Source organism: Rhinatrema bivittatum, unplaced genomic scaffold (assembly GCF_901001135.1).
Source record: "Rhinatrema bivittatum unplaced genomic scaffold, aRhiBiv1.1, whole genome shotgun sequence".
NCBI lineage: Eukaryota > Metazoa > Chordata > Amphibia > Gymnophiona > Rhinatrematidae > Rhinatrema > Rhinatrema bivittatum.
In genome coordinates, this window is record NW_021820313.1 from 562,662 (window position 1) to 590,030 (window position 27,369).

Consider the following 27,369-nt stretch of genomic DNA (forward strand, 5'->3'; position numbering starts at 1 on the left):
CAGATTCCCCCCCCCCCCCGACCATGAAACCAGAAGAAGGTGGAACGGCGTCTTACGGGCAGAAGGATCGAAAAGTTCACCAGATGAATATTTTTGGGTGGTGAACTTTCCTCCACGCTGTGGTCTTTTTTTTTTAATATTGCACTTTACATACCCTGTATCACCTGAACATACACTGATTCTGTACATAGTTTTTTTGTTCTCATCCTCAGTTTATCTTGTTCATGATTGTTCTCCCTCTTAAAGTTCTATGTCAATATGCTATAATGTATTCCATGTTATAATGTATTCTGCCACTGAGGCGACGGTTCAGTTCCATGTAAACCGGTGCGATATGTATTGTATACAGGAACATCCTGCTCGTTTGAGATCCAGAGCCAGTGCTGCCAAAGAAAGGGCTGCAGTCCTGGAGCCAGCGCTGTGGCCAGGCCAGAGCGCTGCCAGCAGATAAATGGCTAGGGGTGAATAACCAAAGGGTCACCCCAGGGGTGTCTTATTCGCACCGGCCCTGGTCCAGCCACCCGTTTCACCGGCGCGACGACCGAAAGTCATCACGCTGCACGTCCAGTAAGAGCCGTGGGGGAATCCTGACTTTTTGTTCGGACTGGTCCATTTTAGGGACCAGCTGAAACACACACGCCCACCCCCCGCAGGTGTGCTGGGTTTTCACTTTTCGTTTTGGTGTTGCTTTCATGGCCATAGGCAGAGAACACGCAAGCTGTGCGCCCCAGGCCTCGCCGGGATAGTGCAAAAGCGTTTTAAACACTGGACGAAGACCTCCGGCACAATTTGCGCTACCTGTGCCATCGCAGAGCTTATCTGAGCTCCAGTTTTACCCCCTCGCTCTCCCCGATGCAGAAGATCTTGTGCGTCTTTTCCAGGCTTTCTTGAGTTTGCGCTACCGAGTGGGATGTTGGGTGGAAGTAGACGGCAGCGTCTTTGTCCCCCTATCTGCTATAAAGCCATTTCTTTGTAGATCATGACTGCAGGGTCTCTCCACTTATAATTTTATTGAATCAACATTAACACAAGACATTTATTACATGGACAGAAAGCTACAGGCCGAGGTAGGGGAAAACAGTCGTGGAAGCACAAGTCACCAACGTCAAAAGTTACACACACGATCTAGGGAAGGTCTACCCTCTCCCACCACCAATCCCTGCACTCCCCTCAGACTCTGCCCCCCTTCTTCACTGGATATGATGGGTTTGGGTGGGAATGTCTTGGACATCTCCTTGAAACGGGGTATGAAAGTTTTGGTGGGATGGATTAGGTCTCTCTCACGTCTACGACACGATGGCACGGTTGAGTCCTTGGACTCGGGTGGAATGGTTGAGCTGCTTCCTATGATATTATGGTTTCGTCGGGTCCTTTTTAGCTGTGATGGCTTGGGATTCTCTCTTGTCGAAAATTGTAATTTTGGTGGGATTGATTCGGTCTCTCTCTTCACGATGATATAACTCTGGTGGGTCTCGTGTTTTGATGGGTTGGGTCTCTCCATGATAGGAACATTCTGGTGGAGGCTGGGATGGGTTGGGTAGGTCACTTTGTGATGATATAGTTTGGGGTGGGTCTCAGCTTTTGGTGGGATTGAGTCTCTTTGTAGACTGTAGAGCTGGTGGCTCTTATATTTGGATGGGTTGGGGCTCTCTTCTTTCACATGATGGGATAATCCTAGGAGGAGCTCAGGTTAGGGTGTATCTGTGTTAGGGACTTCTTTTTTTTTTTTGAGTGATTTTGGATCAATGGTTTGGCTGAGTTGGGGGGGGGGGGGGTGCGAATGAGTTAGGTCTCTCGTCCTGAGATTAGGATTGGTTGAGCGCCCCTCCCCTCTCCTTTCTCTTAGGGGGGTGGGGGTAAATGGGATGGGATGGTTCTGTTCATAAACAGAACACTTCTGGTGGGGGGTGAGGGGGTCAGGTCTGTCTCTTTATAATATGGTTCCATTACGTCCCCTCTTTCTCTCTCATCTATCGATTGAGACACTAGTTCTGGTGTGGGTGGATGGGATGGGTCTCTTTTTAAATTACAGTGCCAGTGAGTCTCGGGTTAGGAATGGTTGGGTGTCCCTCTCCTCTCTCTATTACATGATACGATAGTTCTGGTGAATCTCTGGTTTTATGTCACACACGAAGGTGAGCAGCTGCCTCAGGACCCTCTCCTTGTTCTTCTGGTGGCTGCTTTGCATGGTCTGGATCTTCTTCCTGGTTTGCTGCTCAACCTCGGTGGAAAGATTCCCCTGGGAGCCCATGACCTGTAAGGCAAAAGTACGGCCATTCAAAAAGATGCCAACCAGAGGCCAGAAACTCGAACACAGCTCGCAGGTGCTGAGATGAATGGGGGAAGTTCCAGCAAAATGGACAAAAGAATAGCAGAAAGCAAGAGGACTGAAAAACGACAGGAGGAGACCCAAGCAGACTGCAGAGTTGCAATGCTGAAAGGGCAGAGGATGGGCCGGAAAAATGCAAAGAGCGCATGGGCTGAAAATGGAAGAGCTGTCCATGTAGAAGGAGAAAAAGGATTATTGGGGGAGGGCATCTCTTCTGGAAAGGATGGATGATAGAGGGAGAGGAGGTCTCTTGGAGGTTACATGGGATGTAGGACCTAGCGACAGGGTCCTCTGGTGTCGATCTGGGGATGAGGATCTTCTGCAAGGGATGAACTAGGGCAGGGGTTCAACATTTTTTTGGCCGGGACACACCTGACAGTTCTCACATGCGTGACACACTGAACATATGACCATCATGGGGCTAAATGTAAATATACATTCTGCATCCTCAGGAACCCCCTCAACCCCCAACAATGGGTGCAAAGCAGATCCAGGGCATTACCCGTACAACTCGCCATACAAATAAATATTCTGGTTCTGATGACATCCCAGTAAAAGCAAAACAAACTCCCTTTACTGGCAGGCCCAATATCCCTCCTTATGAAAAGGAAGTAATTTACCACCAATGCATGTCCTATTGAGAAAACACAACAAATAAGATTTACTAGCATGTAGGCATTTGTATCAATTACCTCACCTCGGTCACACACCCAGAACTGACCTTCACCAAGTACAGAAAGACCACAAATTATAAATATGGAGACAAACTGGAATGGAAAACCAAAAAAGCCACTCTGCATGCAGTGTGAACCTGGAGAAATGGAAAGAGAAAGAGAGCACCTAACAGACTCTCAGGAGTTGCAATAATGCACACAAACTAACTCGCACAAAGTTACACCTGCATTATGGAACACACTCAAACAGTAACAACCCTATCTATGAAAAGGCAACATTACAAATATTAAACCAGGCCCTAAACAGAAACAGAACAAGCCAAGCTGCTATAGATCCCCAGGCAGAAATAATTGTAAAACTAGACTAATAAATGTTTCAAAACAGCTGATGAACAGAATAACATCCAACAATTATAAACTCATAAAAATTATTGAAACATGTCCAAATATCAATAAATATTTCAATACAGCAGACATCGCATAATACCCAATAATTAAAATGGCAGTCAATCAAGAAAAATAAACTTAAAAAGCCACCTTTACTTACCCTCTCTGCTAGTTCTCCTACTCCTTTCTCTTGCAGGCCAAAAGCAGCAGCGGCTGCTTAAGCTCTGTCCTCAGGATCCTCTTCTTAGGACCCACAACCAGTCACACTCACACACACCCCAAATTAGACCCCATGACCAGTCTTGGTCATCTTCCTGACCAGTTTCTCTCTCTCACCCAGAAACACAACACCTCCCTGACCAGTCTCTCTCTCAATCACACACAAATGCTCTCGCACCCATTAACACCCACACACACCAGCACTCACCCATTCACAGCCACACCCAGGCTCCCATTCTCACTTGCATGCACCGGGCCTCACTGCCAAACCTCTTTTTCCTTCGCTGCAGGGATGGGCTCCAGTTCTGCTGCGGCTTTACTCCAGCGGGACTTCTTTTTAGTCGCCACAGGGATGGGCTCCTGTGGCAGCCTCGCTTGGCCAGGGTCAGGCTTCCTCTTCACCACGGGGATGAGCTCCCGTGGCAGCCTCACTTCAACACTGCCACTCCCTCCCAACCCTCTTCCCCCCCCCCCCCCCCATGCTATGTCCCTTCTTCCTGCCTCACTGGCCAATCAGAGGTTTCCTCCCTTCTTCCTACTCCCACTGGCAGGTAGAAGGTAGGAGGCTTCCGATTGGCCTGCGCGGGGGCAGGGAACTGGGGGAGCACAACCGGGGCAGTGGGACACCGGGAGCCACCACACACCGGTTGAGAATCGCTGACGTTGTCTTGAGATGGGGTTTTTTTTGGGTGGGGTGGTTGCATTGCCTCTCAGGATGATCTGGGGTGAGAGCCCTATGGGATGGATAACCTGAACAAGGAAGCTTTCATGGGATGGAGGGGGGATCTTATGAGATGGGGAAATCGGGGGGGGGGGGGGGGGTGTTATGGGGGGGTGGATGTCTCACCGCCTGCTCCTTCTGGTGGAATTCCTTCTCTCGCTGCAGTCGGTACTGCTCGATCTCGGCTTGAGCTTCTTCTTTTGCCTGCTTCAGCCTCCGAGCTTTCCCTGGGAGGGGGCAACAAAGAACAGGGGAGAGCATAGAGGTAGGGAAAGAATAATTGGGGGGGGGGGGAAGAGAGAGAGAAACGGGTAAGAGAAAAGAGGGGGGGGGGGAGAAGACAGGAACCGAAGGAGGAGGGGAGGCCGGAGGTGGCGGGGAGGGCGTTGTGCATGCAGTAGCGACAGCAAGGCACGAAGCGTGCAGTGTGCGCTGGGTGGCTGTGTGTGCATGTGTGTGTGTGTGCATGTGTGTGGTGGGGGGGGGGGGGTGCAGGATACCTCGCCTCCATCTCTGACCGCCCACACACATTTCTCCTCTCCCTTTTACACCCAGCGCACATCTGCATCCCCCCCCCAAAATAAAATCCTCAGTTATCAGAAAGCACCCCCCCCCCGCCTTGGTGAATTGTAGAATCTGCCCCCCCCCCCCCGGTAACACATCTAGGAGCAGAGGGGTTTTTTTTGTTTTGTTTTTTTTCCTCGAAATGAGGAGTTGCTGCAAGCAGCATAGTTTGCCCTTCCCTGGTCACAGGGAAGGGGTTTGCTCACTACTGGAGGTGTTTGATTCCCCCCCCCCCCCCCCAGAGCTGGGACCCATGGTGCAAGATGCCAGCAAGACACTGGAGGTGGTGCTGAGCCTGCACCCCCCTCCCCTGCAGATTCAGGATGGTCGCTCTCCTGGATGCCTTTGTCTGCTACGCAGCTCAGCGTCCTCCCCCCCTCCGCCCGGCTCCAGTCTTATCTAGTGCTGCCGGCGCCAGTGACCGGGATTGGGAGGGGGTAAAGGGGGCAGACGTGGCTTACTTTTCCTGGCCTCGGCTACCTTCTCGGCGGCTCGCTTCTCGGCTTGCAGCAGCTGCTGTATTCCCTGGGACTGGCTAGCCATGGCTTCTCTCTCCTCCTCCTCCTGTGCCTGGATGCTGCCTCCGCTGGATGCCCGGGTACCACTGCCTGCAACGGAGCCTGCAGGGTCCTAGCGCCCGCCCCTCCCCAGGCTCAAGCACTTTCCCTGGCCTGAGAATTGTCCCCCTGTCGCCCAAGCAACAGCCAAAGTGGGGAAAAACTAATTACAAAAGTACTGGGAGGACGGTAAGGAGGCTCAGCCTCGTCTCGGGTCAGAACACGGTTCTGGCCCCGGGGGGCAGCTCTGGTTTTCTCTCTCAGCTCTGGGGAACGTGCGCGCCTTCCCTGACAACCTTTGGATTTTGCACAGCCGCAGGAGGAAGTGCATTTCTGCTTCCCTTTCTCCGGGGGTTGCCCTGCAGGCGCAGTCCGGCTTCTTGGGGTTTCCAGTTTTTGTTTGCACATTTGTTTCTAATTTGTGGTCCCTTATTCTGTAGTGGGGGAGGGTCTGCCTGAGTTCTGCGTGCGAGACCGAGGTGAGGGACTCTGCTAGCGTGCAGGCTCCGTGGAGGGTTTGGTAGTTCTGTTTGCCCGGCAGGCGGTGTATCGGTGTTCTAGGGTCTGGTGTAATATCTGCAGTGCTGCCTTTTTCACAGGTAGGCTTGTTGCTATGGGAGTCCTGGCAGTGAGGGCTGTTATGGTAAGGCAGGCTTGCTGAGTGTGGTTTTGAAGGGTTTTGAGTTGTCACACACAGCCTGGTAGTGGAGAGAGGTGGTGGTGGTGGTCTTCAGAAGACAGCTGCACACTACTTTTTTCTTTTGTCTGAAGTGGAGTAAGGGGGAAACAATGCCAGTGGTGCTCTCCTTCTCTCATTCTTTAGGGCAGTGGTTCTCAACCTTTTTTCGGCCGGGACACACCTGACAGATGGTTCTCACATGCGTGACACACTGAACATGTGACCCTCACGGGGCTAAATGTAAACATGCACTCTGCATCCACAGGAATCCCCTCAACCCCCAGCAATGGGTCAGAACAGAATTAGGTCATTACCCTGTACAACTCGCCATACAAAAAAGATATTCTGGTTCTGGTGACATCTCAGTAAAAGCAAAACAAACTCCCTTTACTGGCAGGCACAATATCCCTCCTTATGAAAAGGCAGTAATTTACCACTGATGCATGTCCTATTCAGAAAACAAACAGATAAGATTGATACAAATGCCTACATGCTAGTAAAATACCTCACCTCGGTCATACACACAGAACTGACCTTCATCAAGTACAGAAAGACCACAAATTATAAACCAGGCACTAAACACCAATACACCTATTAGGAAAACAGAACAAGCCAAGCTGCTATAGATCCCCACACAGAAATAAATGTTTGAAAACATGATGAACAGAATAACATCCAATAATTAAAAACTCATAAAAATTATTAAAACTTGTCCAAATACCAATTAAATATTTCAAAACAGCAGACATCGCATAATACCCAATAATTAAAAAGGCAGTCAATCAAGAAAAATAAACTTAAAAAGTTGCCTTTACTTACCCTCTCCAGCAGCTCTCCTACTCCTTTCCCTTCCAGGCCAATAGCACTCACCAGAAGCAGCAAGAGCTGCTGAAGCTCTGTCCTCACAGTCCTCTTCCTTAGGGCCCACAACCAGTCACACACACACCCCACGAACAGTCTTGGTCTCTCACGCACACACCCATGTTCCTGACCAGTCCTCACTCTCTCTCACCCAGAAACACCATCACCTCCCTGACCAGTCTCTCTCTCAATCACACACAAATGCTCTCTCCTATGCTCAAGCTCAAAATCACACACAAATGCTCTCGCACCCATTCATTCACTCACACACCAGCGGTCACTCACACTCCCATTCACACCAGCGCTCACTCACAAGCCCATTCTCACTTGCATGCACTGGGCCTCACCGCCAAATCTCTTCCTTTGCTGGGCTCCAGTTCAGACGTGGCTTTACTCCAGCGGGACTTTTTCGCCGCCACGGGGATGTGCTCCCGTGGCGGCCTTGCTTCATCGGGGGTCAGGCTTCCTCTTCACTGCCACGGGGATGAGCTCCCGTGGCAGCCTCGCTTCGACACTGCCTCTCCCTCCCAACCCTCTCTTCCCCCCCCCATGCTATATCTCCCTTCTTCCTACTCCCACTGGCAGGTAGAAGGGAGGCGGCTTCCGATTGGCCTTGGGGGGGGGCAGAAAGAACGGAGGAGGCTTGCCATTGGTCTGCGCGGGGGCAGGGAACGGGGGAAGCCCAACTGGGGCAGTGGGACACCGGGAGCCGCGACACACCTGCCGGTGTTTGGCGACACACCGGTTGAGAATCGCTGCTTTAGGCAACTCGTTTGATATATATAAGATTGGAAGAGTTTGAAATAGATAACAAAATCTTCCATCATAGGTTGGTTTCAGCCGTAGCTATTCCCCCCCAGCCACGATAGCAGAGTTCCCTTCTATCTCTCCAGATCGTACAAAATATTCCTCACGAGCGGGGAACAGTTACATTTTGAAAGATAAGTACTGTCTCGATTTCCATGTGCTCACGCAACTATAAAATGTTTGTTGGACCTCAAGGAACGTACAAGCTGATCGTTCACCTTGTTTCTGATGGGTTTCCAGTAATGCTCTTTAAGAATTCAAAAATTTGAATAAATTAACGTGGACTTCAGCTAAGGAGCAGCCTTCCCTGTTGAGCTGTCTCAGTGTCGGTCCCACAACTCAAATAATTAACTAAAATTTGTGGCGTTAGCTCGCCGAAGTCCTGGAGGCTGTCCTCCTGGTTTCGCAGGAATGAGCCAGTCGTCCAGACACGGATGCACCAAACACACCCTCCCTCTTGCAGCGTGGCCGCCGCCTGTGCTGAAGGTGCGCGGAGCCGTCGGCAGCCGAAGGGAAGGGCTCGAAACCGAGAAGGTTCCCTTAGGACCATGACCCTCCTGAATCTCTGGTGCTGGGGCCTGATGGCTGCGTGCGGATAGGCCTCTGTCAAGGCGAGAGATGCCAAGAACTCCCCCTTGTGCACTGCCACTTTGACGGACCTCAGAGTTTCCAAGCAGAAAGGGGAGGGGAAAAAAAATCTAGAGCTGCATTTACCTTCTTTAAATCTAAAGACCGGAGCCCATAGGCCCAACCTTGCTGTCTCCAACCTCTCTCTCTCGCGGGGAAGCTTCTGCCCTCGGGAACAAGGGAGGAGGAGAACGGACCATTGCCTCGCCTCCCACTCCACTCCCCTCCAGAGACACCATAGGCCGAGGGGATGTCCCAACATGGGCAAAAGCTGTAGTAGTCCAATCACGCTGAGCTCCTAAACAGCGCTGACACAGTGAGGACTGAATTGCTATCAGAGCCAAGCCTCACAGAGAGCAAGGCGCCTGGACCTGTTTGTCCCCTGGCCCCTAGCTCTCCTGAACTTCGGCTGTAAGGGGCCTCCTGTGCGCACACCAATGCCACCCGGGCATACACGCACGCAAATACGCGCTCAAGACTAGGTCATGGTCATACGCGCACAAGTTCAGCTTGGAGAAGAGACGGCTGAGGGGGGATATGATAGAGGTGTTTAAGATCATGAGAGGTCTTGAACGAGTAGATGTGACTCGGTTATTTACACTTTCAGATAATAGAAGGACTAGGGGGCATTCCATGAAGTTAGCATGGGGCACATTTAAGACTAATCGGAGAAAATTCTTTTTCACTCAACGCACAATTAAGCTCTGGAATTTGTTGCCAGAGGATGTGGTTAGGGAAGTTAGTGTAGCTGGGTTCAAAAAAGGTTTGGATATGTTCTTGGAGGATAAGTTGATTAACTGCTATTAATCAAGTTTACTTAGGGAATAGCCACTGCTATTAATTGCATCAGTAGCATGGGATCTTCTTGGTGTTTGGGTAATTGCCAGGTTCTTATGGCCTGGTTTGGCCTCTGTTGGAAACAGGATGCTGGGCTTGATGGACCCTTGGTCTGACCCAGCATGGCGAATTCTTATGTTCTTAAATACACGCTTGTGTAGGCCATGGTCGCACAAGTACCCATGTAAATACGTGCTCCAGTCTAAGGCATGCTCTTATGTGCACAACTACCTGTGCAAATACGCGCTCGTCTAGGTCGCAGAAGTATGCGCTCAAATCCAGGCTGTGTCTTTGCATGCAGAGGTCGCTGCACACGTAACCACTTATGCCTACACGCAGGAAAAGAACCGCTGCCACGGGCTGCCCCACAGCTAAGCAAAGCCTGCCCGCACCTTCAGAGCGTTTAAGCACGGATCAGTTCAAAATCTAGCATCAAAAATCAGGGGCCTGAAGAGCTTCTTAACAGCTCAGGCCTCTTGACCGACCGAGAATCCATGGAGACTGGGGCCGAGAGGCAGCATCCCGCTAAACAAGTTTTGCACATAAGCAAATTAAAACCGGCAGAAGACCTCTACCAGAACCAGAGACTCCTCCTCAGTGCAAGGGCCTCTCTGCCCTGTATGGGACAGGTAACTGCCGGCGCTAGTTGAGGAGGGGAATCCCCTGCTAGGGAATCTAAAATGGCTGCTGTGTCTGTGCTGACGGCAAAAGCCTCAGCACCAGACCCAGTCACCTGCGAGGGTTGTTCTACTGGTACGGTCATGCTTGACGCAGTCTCCCCCCCCCCCCCCCCCCCCCCAAAAAAAAAAACGCTGTTCCTCTCTGCCCCCACGGCACCACCAGCACCTCAACAGCAACCGGGGGGGGGAACAGTCCCTCAGCGCCACAGAGCCAACGCCCGGTCTCCTCCGCAAGCAGAGAAGCTGCTGAAAACCCTCATCGCTGCGCTCCCCCCACTGGAACCCAGATAGTAGACAGATTCCTTTGGTGCAGAGGTTCTGGTTCCAGGAGCGCGCAGGCCGCATGCCCGATCAGAAAAGAACCAGCCCACTGGCTACATCGGTCTCCTTTTTGCTAAACTTTAGCGACCCAGCCCAGGGAAAACATTGTAAAAGGGAAACCTCCCTGAGCCACTGGGCTTGCAATGCAGAACTGCCAGCAAGTTCCAACGCTGTCTCATGGGGGATGAGGGATCTGGACCACCAGGACCTCAGGACCAAGAAGCTATCAGAAGAGTCACCCCCCCCCCCATCTGTCTCAAACCAGGGTGTATGGCCCCCACCAGGGCTTCACAATGCACCTGGGAGGATCCAGAAATAGTGCCTTTACATTTTTTTTCTCTTTCTCTCTCTCTCCAGACTGCAGGTTTTACACTATCTACCGGAGACGGGGAAACGCTGAGGGAGTGCAGGTGGCACACTGGGTTATGTACAGTGTCAGTGAGACTCTCTCTGTCTCCATCTGCTGGCAGGGAGGCAAAACCCCAGGAGTCTGGACTGCTCTGGGTACGATCAGGGAACTGTGACTTTACGCATATTGCCGGCAGCCATTCTAACTGGGATAAACCCAGCCTGATCAGCGTGGACCACACCGGCTGTTACTCTGTTCAGATGGTTTATTAAATACTTTAGCTAGTATTTTAAGATGGATATTAAGTAGTGATATCACAGTCTATACGAGCCCTGGTCACGCCGGCCAACTTGGCCCCTGGAAACAGAGTCCCTCCATCTCTAAGTGAATTAAACATATTGACCAAGGAGCCCATGCTTGTAAAATCGTGCAGTAAAACCATCAAGCCCTGGCGCTTTGTTAATTTTAAGTTCCTTAATGACTTGCAGAACTTCAAGACCTGTAATTTCTTGATCCAGCATCAGTTTATGCTCCGCCGATAGAAGCGGAAGATTAACAGTTTGGGTATGTGCCCCAATTTTTTTCATCCATTAACGTGGCTTTCCGTACTAGATAGGTTTTTATAAAGTTGTAAGAACTGTTGTCTGATAGGAGTAGAGAACGTCACAACATATCCTCTCTGGGTCTTAATTTTGGTTATCTGAGCTTCTGTAATTAACTTCATCAAGCGTCTAAGCCAAGAGATGACCAGCTTTGTTTCCCCCACCCCCATTTAAAAATGATCTTGCTAATCCTGCTCCATATTCAGTGCAATCCTGTCAAGATCCAACGCTCTAATTTCATCTCTAATCTGAACTATTTTTGCATAAAGCTACTGGGAAAGCGTGCACTTATATAAATTTACCAGGTGCAGCTCCCCTCGATACTAATTTTCTGCTCGCCGCCGCTTTTAGGCAATTCCCACAGAGCGGACGGAGCAACATCCCCACAATGATTAATCTCCAAATTCTCTGCGATCTCCTCAGATAATTGGATGATGAAAAATGCCTCATCTGCCAACAGAGCACCATTAGGCTTCCAATATTTCTTTCCCCATTGTGTAAATTCTGAAATAAGTCAAATCAATCCAGACACATGATCGAGCCAATATCGGCATTTGTTACCTGAATGACCATCAATCTCCCCCCAAAGAAAAAAAATCAAATGCAGGAGTATGAACTGTGTGAATGGGAGAAGAGGCAAAAAAATTTATATATATAGTTATGGGCAGTGGGGTTTCGATGTCTCCATCTGTCTATAGGATCCCGCTGAGGCATTTTAACGGTTTCAGCCATTTTCGGTGGCCCCTTGTATGGTAAGCCCCCTCCAGCGGTATCATCCACTGAGGGAACTCGGGTGACATTAAAATCCCCCGCCCCTATCAAATGACCCTCTGCGGCGGAGGATAAGATCTTACCCAAAGTGAGGGAAAAGTGAGCCCTGGTTAACATCGGGGGCATAAATATTAACCAGAGGGTTATGCCCCTCCCTCCACCTCCGGAATCGTAAACTGGACTGCCTAGATTTTATTTTCTGCCGCTTGGTCGCGGAGCTCAGCCGTTATCGTTTTCCAAACGTTTGGCAGGGATGCCGCAGCTTCCTGATATTATCGGCTCCCCCCCCAGCCGGGTGTCGCACTCGTCTACGCGCCGGCCTAAATTTCAGACATCGCCTCGCGCAAATCGGACATCGTAGCCGAAATGTAATTTTCTATTATTCTTCATCTCTCTCCCTAAGTCGCAAAACCACCCCCCTGAACTTCAGAGCGAGATGGTATCTCACGGGCCGGCGCTTGCAAACCTCTTCCCTCCTGTTCATTCTCCGACTCCTCCTCGGCTCAGGACGGGATTTTACGTAGAAGTGCTGAAAAGCCATACTTTTTTTTTTTCCCTTCTTTGAAGCCATCACAAAGCGAGTCTGCAGCGAGATCTTTATACGTTAGGGGTTGATCAGACAGCTGAGGCCAGGGATAAACGGCTTTGGGGAGGCAGGAGTGCAGAATCAAGCTGCCATCCCAGCCCATCACATCACTCCCCCCCCTCGGGCCTCCGCTCTCGGTGCCTGACCTCAGCCTGCGTCACAGGTCGGCGACTCTGGGTGACCTCAAGGGCGAGTCACTTCATCTCCCTCTGCCCCGGGTCTAAGGCCTAGCTCTGTCAGACCTTGGGGGCGCGTCCTTTTTATCTCCCCGTGCCTGAGTTCTAATCCCCGGCTCTGTCGCTGCCTCTGTGTGGGACCGGGGGGGGGGGGGGTAAAGAGTCACATTCTATCCCTGGGCCTGCCTCACTTCTAGTCTCAGCTTAGGCCTTACTTACAAACGCCCCAGGCCGAGAGTCTCTGCCAGTCTGATAGCCTAGGAGCAGTCTCGGAACAAGAGGTCTCTCTCCTGCTTCTCAGACCTCCCCGACCCCACACAACCACCTTTAAACTCCAGACTTTGGGGGGGAAACAAAAGCGAGACAGGACCCAGACAGTGTACTCCCCACGGGAGGACGGCCTGCTCAAGCCGCCTTTCAACTGCCAACTTTAAATATTCCATTTGGACAATCTCTACTGATTCAAGCCACTGATTCCTCCTTTTTGAAGAACCCACTTATCTCTGCCTATCTATTCAGTGTATCTACCCTGTTTACACTATGTTCTTTGTTCATATCTCTTCTTCTGGTGCCATTTCTCACTATTGTTAAACTTTAAAGTTTTAAATCTTTCAATGTAACAAGTTGTTCCATATGTAAACCGGAGTGAAGGCATCCATGCTATACCTCGCTATATAAAAAAATGCTAAATAAATAAATACAATCCATGACCCAGTTTTATGCTGGCAAAAGGCGAAGCGTGAAGCAGGTAAATGGGAGACAAAGCGTGAATTTATTTCATTTTTGAGCGACTCGGCTGAGCGTCCGGGGCTCCCGTCTGCTAAGCGGCAGCAGCAGCACCGCTGCCCGCTCCTGCCTCTGGCAAAGACGTTTTGGGTTTTTTTTTTAATATTAGGCAGCACCGGCTCTCTCAGCGCCGCATCACAAACATTTATTCTACCACCGGCTTTTTTTCCAAAAAGAAAAAAAAAAATTCGGATAACCAGCGTAGAGCTCCTCCCCCTTTTCAACAATGCATGGCAAACTGGTGAAAGGGGGCCCAGGCCCCAGCTCTTCTCCACCCACCTTTCAGAGCCCTCCCTTGAGGGCACAGGCGCTGGTGACCGCCGCTGCCTCTCGCAGCTTGTAACCCCTCCCCCCCCCCCTCCACCAATCACAGCCCTGGCCGGCGGCTTGGAAGTTAAAAACGTATACATTATTCATTCTAAGAGGATGGCTCCGTGGAGCACAATGGCACCCGCAGGGAATAATTTAAGGCCCCGGCTCCACAGCACTTTGAGCCGGTCCACGTTTTACGGTCAAGTGACTGCCCCCGCCCCGTTGTCCCTTGGAGCCCCCTCACAGGCGACCGTAGATATTGATTTTGGCAAGGGAGATGGATTCGGTGATGTCGCGCCGCCCTTTCTCGTAGATCAGGTAGAGGTACTGTTCGTCGTCCACGGCGTGGTCCAGCGCCGTCATGGCGGAATAGCCACTGGCAAGGCCCCAGATTTGCACCGTCTGCTGCGCCCAGGAGGTGCCGTTGGTGTAGCTCCAGCGCAGGGTCAGGTTCACCCCTACAGACGGAGAGAGAAAGCGGGACAGGATCTGGTCTGGGTACTGCTCGGTGGCAAGAGCGGGCAAAGCTCAGGCTGCGTTTCTTACTCTAAGCCCGTCCACCGCGGAGAAGCACAGTCGCTTACCTTTAGCAGCTGTCGTCCTCCCTCCATCGTCCCCCCAGGGACAAGAAACACATCCTGAGCCTGGTATTCTAATTCCTTCGTACAGGAATGATCCATATATATATATATACATAAGTGGATCAGAACTGGGATCTCAGGAGCAGCCGGACGCAGGGCCAGAAACCTGCAGGATCAGTTATACACAAGAGAACCCGCTACAAACCCCGTCCCCCGCCGTCAAAAACAAAAGACAGCCTGAGCTTTGTGCGCTGCGGCAGCCTCCTCGTGCACACACCAACGAACGTCCCACTTGTTTCCAAAACCGTTCGAGGCGCAGAGAGCATCGTGACAGGAGGCGCCCCCAAACCTCTACAAGCCTGAACTTATTTTAGTAAGAGAGAGAGAGAGAGTGGTTGGCAGCAACCCTCTTATCACGTAAGAGTGTCGCTTGTGCAGGGCCAGGCCTGCCATGCTGGGACACTTGGGTACGGATAAGAGACCTCCCTCATGAAACGAGTCCCACCTGGAGGGGAGGACGGGGTAGAGGAGGGGGTGCTGGGGCCCTGCCTCCCTCCCCTCAGTCGTCAGCCACACACTCACGGTTGCTCTGGTGGGCGGGGTTGCTGAAGAAGACCACGTCGTTCTTGACGAGGGTGGCGGCCGCCACGGCAGGGTCCACCAGGGTCTCGTCGAAGGTGACGTGCTCGGGCAGGAGGCTGTCGCAGGCGTCGAGGCTGCGCACCACGATGCGGCAGCTGCAGTGGTAGAAGTTCTGGTTGCGGGCGTTGATCACCACCGTGCCGTCGGAGAGCTCGTAGGGCTGCCAGGGGGGGGGGAGAAAAGGAGACGGAGACCCTCGTGAGGCAGGTGAGCCCGTCCGTCGGGCGAATCATCGGGCTGTTTTTCTCTCTCCTGTGCACGTACGCCTGTTCACGCTCCCTCCGTGTCTCCACCACCCCCCCCTCCCCATGCAGAGCCCATCCAGTACGGGTCAGGCTCAGCGGCCGCCTCCATTTCTCTCTGCCATGTCGATCCAGGCCTGGTTCGTTTTGGTCTCCCTCCCCTCTTGCATGCTGGGACCTGTAGTCCAGAATTTTGTTTTGAGGCAGGCAGGCGACAAACACGGGCGGGCACGTGGGCCGGCTGCAGGCAGGCTCTCACCTGGCACTCATCGGGATTGAAGTCGTGGGCTTTCTTGGGCTGGTTGTAGGGGATGCTCTTCAGGCTGCCCCCGTTCCGCCACGTGTTCCCGTGGTCGTCGCTGAGCAGGCAGAAGACGCCGTCGCCGCTGATGGTCCCGTGCCCACACACGATCAGGCGCCCCTTCTTGGGATCCTGCTTCTTCTAGAAGGAGGGACAGAGGCTACGTCTATACGGGGAGGAGAGGAAGGGAGGAGGCTCCCTGAGGAGAGCCAGATTGGGGGGGGTGTGTGTGTGTGGAAGGAGAGAGGCTGCACGAGCCGCCCCCCCCCCCCCTCTTGCTCACCTGGATCCCGTAGCCGGGGCCGGCCGTGAACATCTTGGTGCCCACCTCGCGGGACAGGTTGCGCGGCCGGCTCCAGTTCAGCCCGTCGTCCGTGCTCCGGATCACCATGGTGCTGGAGACGTTGCAGCGGATGTAGTGGCCGCAGAGCGTGTAGACGATGAAGAGGTAACCCTTCTCGTCGTCCACCAGCACGGCCCCCAGGCTCAGCCCGTCCTCCACCGAGCCGTCGTCCTCCAGGAGCGAGGTCGGGCCCCAGGTGGATCCTGCAGGGTTTGGGGGGGGGGGAGGGAGAGAGCGTTAGCGACTCGCGCCCCGCGCCCCGCACCCCAGCCCACCATCAGCACCCACTTCGTTCCAACGCCCCCCCCCCCCCTCACCTTTGTCCTCAGAGCGCCGAATGGCGATAAACTTGGCACCCGAGTCCCAGGCTCCGAACTTCCGGGCCTCGGAGATGGCCAGGAGGTGGCCCTTGGGGGTGTAGGTGATGAGGGGAATGCGGTAGGTGTCTACCTCGCCGATCTCGCTGCCGCTGACCCAGAGCAGCTGCTCCTCCGTGATCAGGGGCGTCACCTGTAAAAAGGGTTAGGAGAAAGTTCTTCTTCACTCAACGCACAATTAAACTCTGGAATTTGTTGCCAGAGGATGTGGTTAGAGCAGTTAGTGTAGCTGGGTTTAAAAAAGGATTGGATAAGTTCTTGGAGGAGAAGTCCATTACCTGCTATTAAGTTCACTTGGAGAATAGCCACTGCCATTAGCAATGGTTACATGGGATAGACTTAGTTTTTGGGTACTTGCCAGGTTCTTGTGGCCTGGATTGGCCACTGTTGGACACAGGATGCTGGGCTTGATGGACCCTCGGTCTGACCCAGTATGGTATGTTCTTCGCAGGAAGAGAGAAGGGAAACCCCCCCCCCCCCCCAAAAAAAACCAGAGACCTTAAGAAACTCGTGCCATCTTCGATACAACTTTTGTGTACAGCGGAAAGCATCCTCTCCCTGTCAAGTGATACTGACGTGACGTGCAATGCAATACAGTGCGGGGCGGTACATATTACAGAGGATAAGCAGACAGGCAGCATAGTCAGGGGGTGGGGGGAGGGAGACCCCCTCCCCCCCCCGATACAGCACTTCTTTTCTGTTCTAGTCGTACAAGATATTTTGGGTGGGGGGAGAACCCGGGATTCTCATTGGCTAATCTGTTTCGAGGGTGCAGTGCCACCGAATGACCACAGGGAGGGGTCACTTTATGTTGTCGTAGCGTCGGTGCGGGTTTAGGCCCCTGGCAGGGGAAGGCGTGTCCCAGGTAGGTACAAAGCCGGGAGGATTCGGCAGGAGTTGGCCCTTTCCTCGGGTGGCATCCGAGTGACAGGGACCCCCAGGATTTAGTAGACCTGGGAGTAGGCTGGTGGGCCTGGGGACCACCTCCCCCCCCCCCAAATATGGAGTGGGATCCTGCAGGGAGAGGAGAAGAGACGCTGCCTCCCCTCCGGGAAATGGCCAGGAGGGGTGGGAGTTAAGGGGTTGTGAGGAGGGTCCGGGGGGAGACCTGCACAATGCCAGACGGGTTGGAGTGGGGGAATTCCGAGCGGAAGACACAGTGGCCCGGGAGTCGTTAAGCCCAGGACCTGCAAGCCTCGCGTCCCGGTGCGAGTCTGACAGGTGAAGGGGAACAGCATCTGAGGGGAGCACCATCGTACCTGCCACGCGGGCTCGGGGGAGAATTTGGGAATGTAATCCATGTATTCCAGTAAAATGGTTCTTTGGGGGGGGGGGGGGGGGGGGGAAGATGGAAGGTTCGAATTCCCCTTGGAGTTTCACCCGTTGGGGTACCAGACGCTGTTCCGGGGTGGGGGAGATTCACTCTCGGCCATCATATCCCACAAATTCTCAGCATTGGGATGAAAATGCCTGCCCTCTGCTGCCCCCGCACACGGTGGCTGGTTTGCAAACCGGAACTAAAAACAAGAGAGTAGAGAGAGTTTGGGTTTACCCGAGAGAGAGGAGACTACAGGCGATGCTTTATCTGCGCCGGCACCGAGGGAGCAGGATTCACGGAGGGGAGGAGGCTGGGGGTTGCCCCTGCCGTTTTTATGTGGGTCCTCTTCACCACCTACACAGGGGGGGGGGGGGGCTCTGGGAGCAGGGAGCTCTCGTTTCGGATCTTAGTCTGGGCGGGGGGGGGGGGGAGAAACAGACTGTCTTTTGAATAGGTAAGGCTCAGTCGTTTTTCTGCGATTTGAAGGTAACTCGCTGGGCTCCGAATCAGGCCCGGTAGAGAACCGGTAGCCGGTGGACGTCCCGGACGGTCGGGGGTAACGCGGTCCCTGCACTTGCACCCAGATAACATCAGGGCAGCGGTGTTCTGCTCCAGTTGAAGGCAATGGTAAGAGAGTGTTTTTAGTGGCGACCCCAAGTAACGAGCATTGCCATAGTCCAACTGGTAAAGACATGCATAAGTCAGGGGGGGACCAGGTGGCATTCGTCCAGGTAGTCTATGTGACTGAGTTGTCGGAGGATGCTCCTAGCAATCTGCGTGTATGATATTGCAGACGGATCAGTAAAAGAAGTTTTTCTTTTAGCAGGTAGCACTCAGAGCTGCAACAAAGCGAACACTTCAGATGGACCAGTGATGGCGATGGGCAGGGAAAGATACTGATGTGCACCAAAACAGGAGAAAGTCCAAATAGGGAAGACAACACGCTTTCGTGTTCCAGCTTTCACACAAATGCGTGCGTGCGTCCGCCTGCATCAGATCCCTCTGCACCTCGAAAGGAAGTGAGAGTCCATTTCACAGAACTGGAATTTCCAGCTCCCGAAACTTGCAACAGGCCACAAAGCCTCAGTCACCTGACTCCTAAGTCACATGCAGGAAGGGAGGCTGGAGAGCTGCCAGACACTACCACGCCACCGGCAGAGCTGCCAGAATGACCCGGCTCCTGGAAACAGGGCCGGACCCGGCTCTTCAAAACTTTCAATCCCAGTGCATGGTGGGAGCTGTGGTCCCAGCGCTTCTGCCAAGGGAAACCGATATTATAGGCATCAGAAGGCCCCAAGAGCAGGGTCCGGCAAGAAACTGGGTTACTCCGGAATAGTTAATGCTGAAAGTTAACTGGGTTATATTCTCGCATCAGCTGAACCTATAGAGCACTAAAATAATGGAATATAAACAGCATTATAAAAATTAAAGGCTGACACCTCACCTCCTCCTAAACAAATTCTCGTTTAAAAAGGAAGGGAAAAAAAGTTATTCCACCATGCATATTTTATTCCCACCGGTATCATGTTAAGCAGCGTACATACCATTCAAAGACAGTTTTAAATGCATTTTGAATATCTGAGCAGAAGCAAACCCCCCCTTCAGACTGTTCATCTTGAGCGGATCCGAAGCCCCCCTCCCTCCCATTCTTTACTATTAAGCGTGAGATTAGACGGTTACGTCTTCTTTTGGAGGGAGGGAGGGAGGGATCTTACCTGCGCGAAGGCATCGACCCCATCGGCGGCAAGAAGCAGCACTAGAAGCGCCCCTAGGCAGGCCAGGAGAAGGGGCGGCAGCATGGGTGCAGGGGAAGCCCACCTCCTCCCTCTATCACCCCCCATACATTGTATCCCCCTGCCCCGCACGGCGGGCGATCAGCTGATCCGGGTACCAGGCGCTCGCGCAGGGAGGACTCTCTACTGCCAGCGCTTCCGCCCCCCCGCATCACGTGACCGAAGCCACCCGCGGCGGGCAGGCACGTGAGCAGACCCACGTGACCATGATCGTGACGCTGCACAAGCCTGAAGGTCCTTTTTTTGTTGTTGTTTTTACTTCTTCCTCTGGGCAGGTATTTTGATGTTTATAAAGTATTTTGATGTTTATAAAGTATTTTTCCCCTACTTTTGGAAGCTTCTCCTGCTTAGTTTAATATTTCAATTCCGTATTTCCAGGCTGGAATTGACGCTCAGCCGTCCTGGAGGGCCCCTAACCGGTCGGGTGTTCAGGGTGCTCTCCAGGACCGGAAGTTGCCCATCCCCTGCTCTCAGGCACCTATTTGGCCCACACATCATGAAAGCTGCTTCTGATTTCACCCTGCTGCCATCTATAGACTTGTAACCGGTCTGTGACGGCTCCAATCACAATCCACAGCCAGCTCAAAGGACAGACAATAAATGTATCACCAGCCACCAAAACCCTCCCCGCCATCCCACAAAGAATAGAGGCACAGCTCCTCCCAACCACAGCGCAAACGACCAACCAGAGCCATTCCCACCCTCTAAACACACTGAGCACTGCCACAGACAAACAACAGATGCACACCTGCACAGATTCACTCAGCACAAATAAGCAATAGTAATACCAGCAAACACACACACAACCACCCCAAATGCAAGCAGGATACTCTCTCATCCACACAGAAATGACTGTCATCTTCTCTACAAAAGTGTCACAGGGTATGGCTTTTATTGCAAAGAGGTGGCACATCGAAACAAAAGCAGGAGGAAGCAACATAATCTTCCCCCTTCCCTATGGTTTTTCTCATGCTGGTGGATGGTGCAGGCTTGGTAGTTGCAGATAATACACATTATGGCACAAAGCGTGGGGTTAAAGGTCACTTGGTCAATATTTGTAAAAGAGTTACCACTAAAAGCTCCCAACTATAAATAATCCCACTGGGTGGTACCTGAGCAGGTGCAGCTGCTCCTGGGAATCCCAGCTTGGATTGTACTGCAGTTTACACTCCCTTCCTGCAGAGTGACTTTAGAGAACAAAGCTCAGGCAGTGTTTTTCACTGGAATCTGGTTCCATGGATGCTTCCAATAAAGGAACATATCCCTTCAGCTTTCCGTCCTCCCACTAGTAGTACGTCAGCACATTCTGGAATGGGAGGAGGGTAGTGGCCATGTGTCTGTGTCCAACTATATTCTGAGTTATCAACTTACAAAGGCTTCTCAGCTTGTTGCCCCTCACACAATATCAATAAATTAAAAAGACAGCTATCTTCCTTACCCTTGAGGAAATAAAGTGCCACTGAAAACCCACTCCCCAGCTTGCCCCATACCCAATTGTCCGCCTGCAGACAACCCAGGGCTGTGTCTCATATCACAACAATGTCCACTCTGGCTTGTAGCTCTAGAGTTTCTTTTGGCGCCTCAGGAAAAAAAACTTTCACCACAAGGGAGAGTTTCTGGCCCAACAAGAACCATTAAGCCATGAGTCAGGCAGAGGAGGGTCTGGGGCACAGAGCCATAAAGTCAGCACTCTTTTAAATACAATACAGCACCAGTGTACGTATTTTCAGAAATTTCTCCTATGTGCTTTGAGGGGTTTTTTCCCCCCATAATTGCTGCCAAAAAAAAATAAATTAAATTCATTAAACAAAAAATAGACTTTTTTCCTTTTAAGTGCAAGAGATTCATAGGAAAATCACTGGTCCCCTCTTTCTTCTCGGGGGAAGGGGGGACTTTGCTGATCATGTGTCCGCCAGGCGCAGCAGCGTTCCCGATGTGGTGGTGACACTGGCAGAAAAGGGAGAGAGAGGAGCAGGTGTTAGCAACCCAATGGCAGCAGAGAGGCACTAGATTGGGGTTCCCTGTCCAATTCCTCATGCAGTATTTTTTTTTTTTTAATTGTTAAAAGGCCAACTGCCCTGCAGTAAAAAAAAAAAATAAATATCTATCTGGAATGAAAATGTGTCTGTCACAAATAGCTTTGCTAACAACAGTTTTACTGCATTTCTTCTTGCAGTCGTTCCTCAAAACCTCTCTCTATACAAACCGCCCTACCCTCTCTATTTTGGAGCAGTAGACTGTATCAGCCATTTGGTTAATATCTGATCAGCATTTCTGGGATATCTGCAGGATACACCAGTCAGGCTGCATTTTCTGGCTGCTGCGTCTGTGAATCCCAGTATTAAGCTCCCTTATTTTACTGGTTAGAAATTGCGATACTGCAGAGCACCAAAGGAATACGAAGCAGAGGATGTGTTTCTATGCAGCGACGTCACCGCCGCACAGTGGGCACATGGCTGCTGCCCCCTGCTGCAGAGAAATACATCTTGAGCTTTCCAATCCATTGTTTATTTATTTATTTATTTATTAACTTTTATTTACCGACATTCGTGAAACACATCATGCCGGTTTACATAGAACTCAATTGGGAAATACAGTATAACAATATAACAATATAACAGTATGACATTGAAACAATAGGATGTTACTAAAACGAGAAGCAACAAACAGAAAAACCAAAAGCAAAATACAACAAAATAAATAATGTTAAAGGAAAACGAGGAGTGTAGGTTTGTAAGAAGGGTAGGCCGGGGGGTAGGGCGAGGGGGGGGAGAGGGTAAGGGGTAGAAGGTAGGAAGGGTGGGAAAAGAAGGATAAGTAAGGGAAAAGAAAGGTATAGATTGAGGAAAAAGGGGAGAGAAAGTGGGAAAAGGAAAGGAGGGGGAGAAAAGGCTTGTTTGAAGAAGTGAGGGGAGAGAAAGGCAGAAAAGAGGGATACCATGTACAGATGGCTAATATACATGGACTCGCTTAACTAGGTAGGATTATGGAGAGTTGAAGTAGGTGGTATTCAATGGGGTAAAAGGTTTTCTTCAGAGGAAGGACCTGGGAAAGGGGGGGAGCAAGGGGTATAAGGTAGAGCAAGGGGGCTAAAGGGGATATTAAATTTGATTTGTGTCGGGGTAGGCCTGTCGGAAAAGCCATGTCTTGACTCCTTTCTTAAATTTGTGAAAGGATGTCTCTTGGCGTAGGAGGGTGGGGAGGGAGTTCCAGAGGGTGGGGCCAGCGACAGAGAAGGCTCTCCCTCTGGTATGAGTTGAGTGTGCTGTTTTGAGGGATGGGATGTGGAGAGTACCTGTATGGGTTGTTCTTGTGGGGCGGTTGGAGGAGCGGTAATGAGGCATTTCATCGAGCCAGGTGTGGTTGTGTTTATGTAGGGTGTTGTGAAGGATGGTGAGGGTTTTGTATTGTGAGCGGAAGGAGATGGGCAACCAATGTAGGTCCTTTAGTATGGGGGTGATGTGGTCTCTTTTGCGCGTACCGGTTATGATTCTGGCCATGGAGTTTTGTAGAATCTGAAGGGGTTTGATGGTGGTGGCGGGGAGTCCTAGTAGCAGGGAGTTGCAATAGTCTAATTTTGTGAGCATGGTGGTCTGTATGACTGTGCGGAAATCATTGGTGTGGAGGAGGGGTTTGAGTTTTTTTAGGATGTTAAGTTTATAGAAACCCCCCTTAAGTAGAGTTTTGATGTGGGGTTTAAAACTTAGGTGCTGATCTATGAAAACGCCCAGGTCTCTTACAGACTGGGTCTGTGATAGGGTTGTGGTAGTATTTTGAGGAGTGTTCTGTTGCATGGGGAGAGTGAAACGTTCAGGTTGGTTGGAGATGATAAGTAATTCTGTTTTAGAAGTGTTTAAAGCTAGATGGAGTTCAGATAACAAGGCGCTTATGGTGGTGAGGCAGGATTCCCATCGTTGCAAGGATTCGCTTATGGATTCTTGAAACGGTATGAGAATCTGCACATCATCTGCATATAGGAAGAAATTCAGGCCTAGGTCGGAGAGGAGGTGGCATAGGGGTAGGAGGTAAATATTAAAGAGGGTGGAGGATAGGGATGAGCCTTGGGGTACACCTTGCGTGATAGGTATGCGTGAGGATTCGTGCTTGTCGATTTTTACTACGTATTCTCTGTTTGTAAGGTAGGAGGAGAGCCATGATAGAGCTGTACCTGCGATGCCTATTTCTGCTAGGCGGGCCATTAGTATTTGATGGTTGACTGTATCATAGGCAGCTGAGATGTCTAGTAGGGCGAGGAGGTACGAGTTTCCGTGATCCATACCTTTGAGTATGGTGTCTGTCATGGCCAGTAGTAGGGTTTCGGTGCTTCGGGCTTTACGAAAACCGAACTGTTTAGTGTGGAGGACATTGTGGTCTTCTAAAAAGTCCGTCAGTTGTTTGTTAATAACCCTCTCTAGGACTTTGGATAAGAAAGGAAGATTGGAAATCGGGCGGTAATTGGCCGGGTCTGTGGGGTCAAGGGTGGATTTCTTCAGGAGGGGCTTAACTATGGCCAGTTTGAGTGGGTTTGGGACACTACCTGCGGTAATGGAGCAGTTGATTAGGTCCTTAATAGGTTTGGTGATGGCGGGGGTAATAGAGAGAAGGGTTTTTGAGGGAATGGTGTCTGAGGGGTGTGTGGCAGGTTTCATCTTTTTTAGGATAGCTTCTACTTCTATGTTGGTGCTGCTCAACAGCAGAAAAACAAAAGAGCACCATTTTCTACTACTATGGCTCCCCGCCACCCTTTAGCTGGGATACATTACCAGTCCACTAGCTCCGCCCCGATGATGTCATGAATGTGATACTGCAGCCCCAGTTTCACGGAGGTGGGCACCTTTCGGCCCTGCAGGTCTGACAGCAGCACCTCCTTGTACTTGGACTTCTTGATCATTCCCAGCAGGACCTTGCGACCTGTGGGTGGAAAACCATTTGTAGCCTTTATTTGCTGTAACTATTACTTGGACAGCCATGCCCCCTCCTGTCAAACCGTCAAGAATGCACAAGTTAAAAAGAGAGAGAAAAAGAAAAACTGTTTAACCTTCTGATTATTTCATCACCCTAAGCTGATAAAGGTTAATGTCTTATTGTGAAGACTTATGTTATTACATAGACCACACATACCGCCCCAAAGAAAGCACAATGGATGTGAGGTCACAAATAACTTCATGTTCACTGATTCACAAATTATATATGATGTCACTGGTTACATCATGGCCAGAACCCAGCATAGGAGGTCTCTGATTCTGTCACATAGGATCTGGAGCTCTCCTGGGTACAGTCAATGACAGGGCGGGATTAGAATATAAGAAATTGCCATACTGGGTCAGACCAAAGGTCCATCAAAGTCCAGCATCCGGTTTCCAACAGTGGACAATTCAGGCTACAAGTACCTGAGGCAAGTACCCAAACACTAAGTCTATCCCATGCTACTGATGCCAGTAATAGCAGTGGCTATTCCCTAAGTCAACTTGATTAATAGCAGTTAATGGACCTTCTCCTCATCTATTCCACTTTATAGCAGTCTACACTTCAAGGTTACACAATGAGAAGGAGCAGATCCCAGCTTCCTAGAGGCAACTGATTACAGTTTAAACTCTCATACGTCCAATGCCATTGGCACCACGGTGTACACGCACCTTGCAGAAAATGTTTTATGAAGCGTCCCGCTCCAGGCACGGCCAGCCACCAACTCCCTGCATCCCTCACGGTCAGGACTCCGGCATTCACTAGTTCCCTGTAAGGCACCATGAAAAATACAGGTCAGCAAAACCATGGATGGGAGTGGGGTCACTCTGAGCATCCACCCTCTCTGCCAGAGAATCAGAACAGGAAATCCAGATTTATTCAGATTCCCACCTTACACCTGCTCACCATCAGGACAGAGGGCACTCACATTTCTGAATTCAGAATAGTTTGTTCCTCTACAGAACTATGACAACCCAATAAAACTATTATGAAATGAAAATTGTTTGTTTTATAAACACTTGGCTACTGCAAAGTGGTAATACAAAAACATCCTGAGCTTTCTATTCTCTGTCCATGTTGGTCTGGAGGAAGACAAAATGGCATGTACATTTTCCGTTATGCTCCCCAGGAAGAAAATCTTTCCCAACACTTCATCACAGGAAGAGGGGGTTATCCTTACGTGATCTGCCTGTCCCGGAACGAGTACTCTTGTAACATTTTCTCCTTGCTGAAGCTGAGGTCAGGGCAGGAAGTCAGCACGGATTCCAGAAACTTCTGCACTGCCAGCGAGTACCCCCTTCCTGCGCTGCCTGCCAGCACTCGGTCCCTGTAATCCTCCATGAAAACCACACCGAATGCGTCTGCAGAGAACCCAACCTGGAAGAGGCGGATCTCTCCCCTGTCTTTTAGCTCATTCTGTGGCAAAAATCACAAAGACAGAAAGGGCGTGAGAGGGAAGGGTGCACTGCTGACGCCTGCGCTCTATTTGGGTGTGTGTATGCGTGGACACATACCAGCTGTCGATCCACCAAAGTCTTGTCTTGAATGAGACTATAAATCTGGTGTTTAAAGACCAGGGGTGGGAGTGCATCATTAAAGAGTTTACGAGGGAAGAGAGAAGACAGGTATTTCAGTGCCCCTCGAGCATCCTGTGCCACCCCTGAAAGAGCAACAAGGCAACAAAAACTTATGACAGGCAGATGAGCCAAACAGTAAGAGTTACATTTGCAGTGCTCCTTACTTACCAATGCTTTAACTGTCTTTGTTCCCCCACTGTAACTGCTGCTGTGCAGTGCTGTGTAACCCTATGGCACTACCTAAAAATAAATTTTGTGTAATGTATTTCTAGCACACTTGCATTCTTTCCTAGCAGCCTCTTTTATTTCCTTCTTCCTTTTGTAACGCACTTTATTAGAATGTTTAGAAAAATAAAGGGGGATACACAAAGGATGGTAACTTCCTGTTTTAGTAACAGCAAGGCCACAAGATAGAAAAAGCTTAGAGCCCCCCCCACCCCCAATTCTATCTCAACTCCCATCCCATATAAAAAAAAAAAACAAAAACCACCCAGTTCAGAGCTGCTGGGAAGGGGAGGCTTTTCTGTTACCTGGGAACAGAGGGCGAGAGGTACCATCCTCACGCCCATCTCCGGGATCTGCTTTCCGCTTCTTTGCTTTAAATGTGTCCAAGATTAAACGCCTCTTCCTGATCATGGCGAAGTTAACCTTTTAAATCAGAATACAATTTATTTTTTTTTTAAAGCGAGAGACAAACATGTACATTTTACAAATTTCAGGAGACTGACCGTCTTCATGTAGATTTTCTGAACAAGAGTGACAGATGTCAGGGAAAACCGTGAGAAAGAGAGAAAGGCAGAAACAGAAAATATGTCAGGAGTGGGAGGGACGGGGTGAGGGGTCACAGTGAGAGCGCAATATTAGGCACGAGAGATTTTTTTTTGACCCCCTTGAATTATTCAGGGTCTTCCCTGTTTGAAATCTACTTGCAAGAAGAGGTTTTTACGGTCCCTCTTCGTTTTCTGCAAGGGGTTGGAGGTTTAGGAGGAGAATGCTGCTAGTGACAGATATGTGGAGATGTTACTGGGGGGGGGGAAGAGTGGCACTGGTAGTGGGTTAAGGAGGGTAGGGATGGATGGGGTAGGCAGGAGATGCTGTTTTGGGGGAAGAATGGTACTGGGGAGGTCGGTGCTAGATGGAGGGGTGGGGAGAGAGCGATGCTGGTGGATGGAGGATGGTGCAGGTTACAAAATCGGAGAGGTTTCCGCGTACCCCAGCCCCGGAAGCTGAAGAGAGAGGAGCCGGGAGCAGACCAGCTTCGGGGCCGCCCCCACCAACGGCGCAGAGGAAGCCATGAAACACCCACCCGCTGCCGGCGCAGGCGGAAGGGGAGGAGGAGGAGCTGGCGGATGCGACGTCAGTGCCACCCACGAGATGTGACGTAA

The 27,369-nt window shown here is 50.9% G+C and overlaps 3 protein-coding genes across 5 annotated transcripts; all 3 read right to left on the minus strand.

Annotated features, from left to right (window-relative positions):
- Positions 1–995: 995 nt before the first annotated feature.
- LOC115081430 (pollen-specific leucine-rich repeat extensin-like protein 3) lies at positions 996–6,395 on the minus strand. The gene is made up of 2 exons (XM_029585888.1): positions 4,457–6,395; positions 996–2,254 (listed from the first exon to the last, which is right to left on the minus strand). The coding sequence occupies exons 1-2, from the start codon at positions 4,859–4,861 to the stop codon at positions 2,084–2,086; spliced, it is 576 nt and encodes a 191-aa protein (XP_029441748.1). The 5' UTR covers positions 4,862–6,395; the 3' UTR covers positions 996–2,083.
- A 7,050-nt stretch (positions 6,396–13,445) lies between these two features.
- On the minus strand, positions 13,446–19,592 carry NEU1 (neuraminidase 1). Its single transcript, XM_029585882.1, has 6 exons — positions 19,365–19,592; positions 16,272–16,464; positions 15,895–16,157; positions 15,570–15,752; positions 15,009–15,228; positions 13,446–14,303 (listed from the first exon to the last, which is right to left on the minus strand). The coding sequence occupies exons 1-6, from the start codon at positions 19,488–19,490 to the stop codon at positions 14,086–14,088; spliced, it is 1,203 nt and encodes a 400-aa protein (XP_029441742.1). The 5' UTR covers positions 19,491–19,592; the 3' UTR covers positions 13,446–14,085.
- Positions 19,593–20,315: 723 nt separating this feature from the next.
- On the minus strand, positions 20,316–27,345 carry STK19 (serine/threonine kinase 19). Of its 3 annotated transcripts, none has more exons than XM_029585886.1 (7): positions 27,197–27,345; positions 26,515–26,632; positions 25,922–26,067; positions 25,588–25,823; positions 25,079–25,176; positions 24,206–24,353; positions 20,316–21,389 (listed from the first exon to the last, which is right to left on the minus strand). In XM_029585886.1, exons 2-7 carry the CDS (start codon positions 26,618–26,620, stop codon positions 21,344–21,346), a joined length of 780 nt encoding a protein of 259 aa, XP_029441746.1. In that variant the 5' UTR covers positions 26,621–26,632; positions 27,197–27,345; the 3' UTR covers positions 20,316–21,343. The 3 variants fall into 3 exon arrangements, 2 of the variants coding, with proteins under 2 accessions (XP_029441746.1, XP_029441747.1); XM_029585887.1 differs by having other exon boundaries at positions 27,291–27,321; XR_003853797.1 differs by lacking the exon at positions 20,316–21,389 and adding an exon at positions 21,523–21,948 and having other exon boundaries at positions 24,126–24,353.
- Between the last annotated feature and the right edge of the window lie 24 nt (positions 27,346–27,369).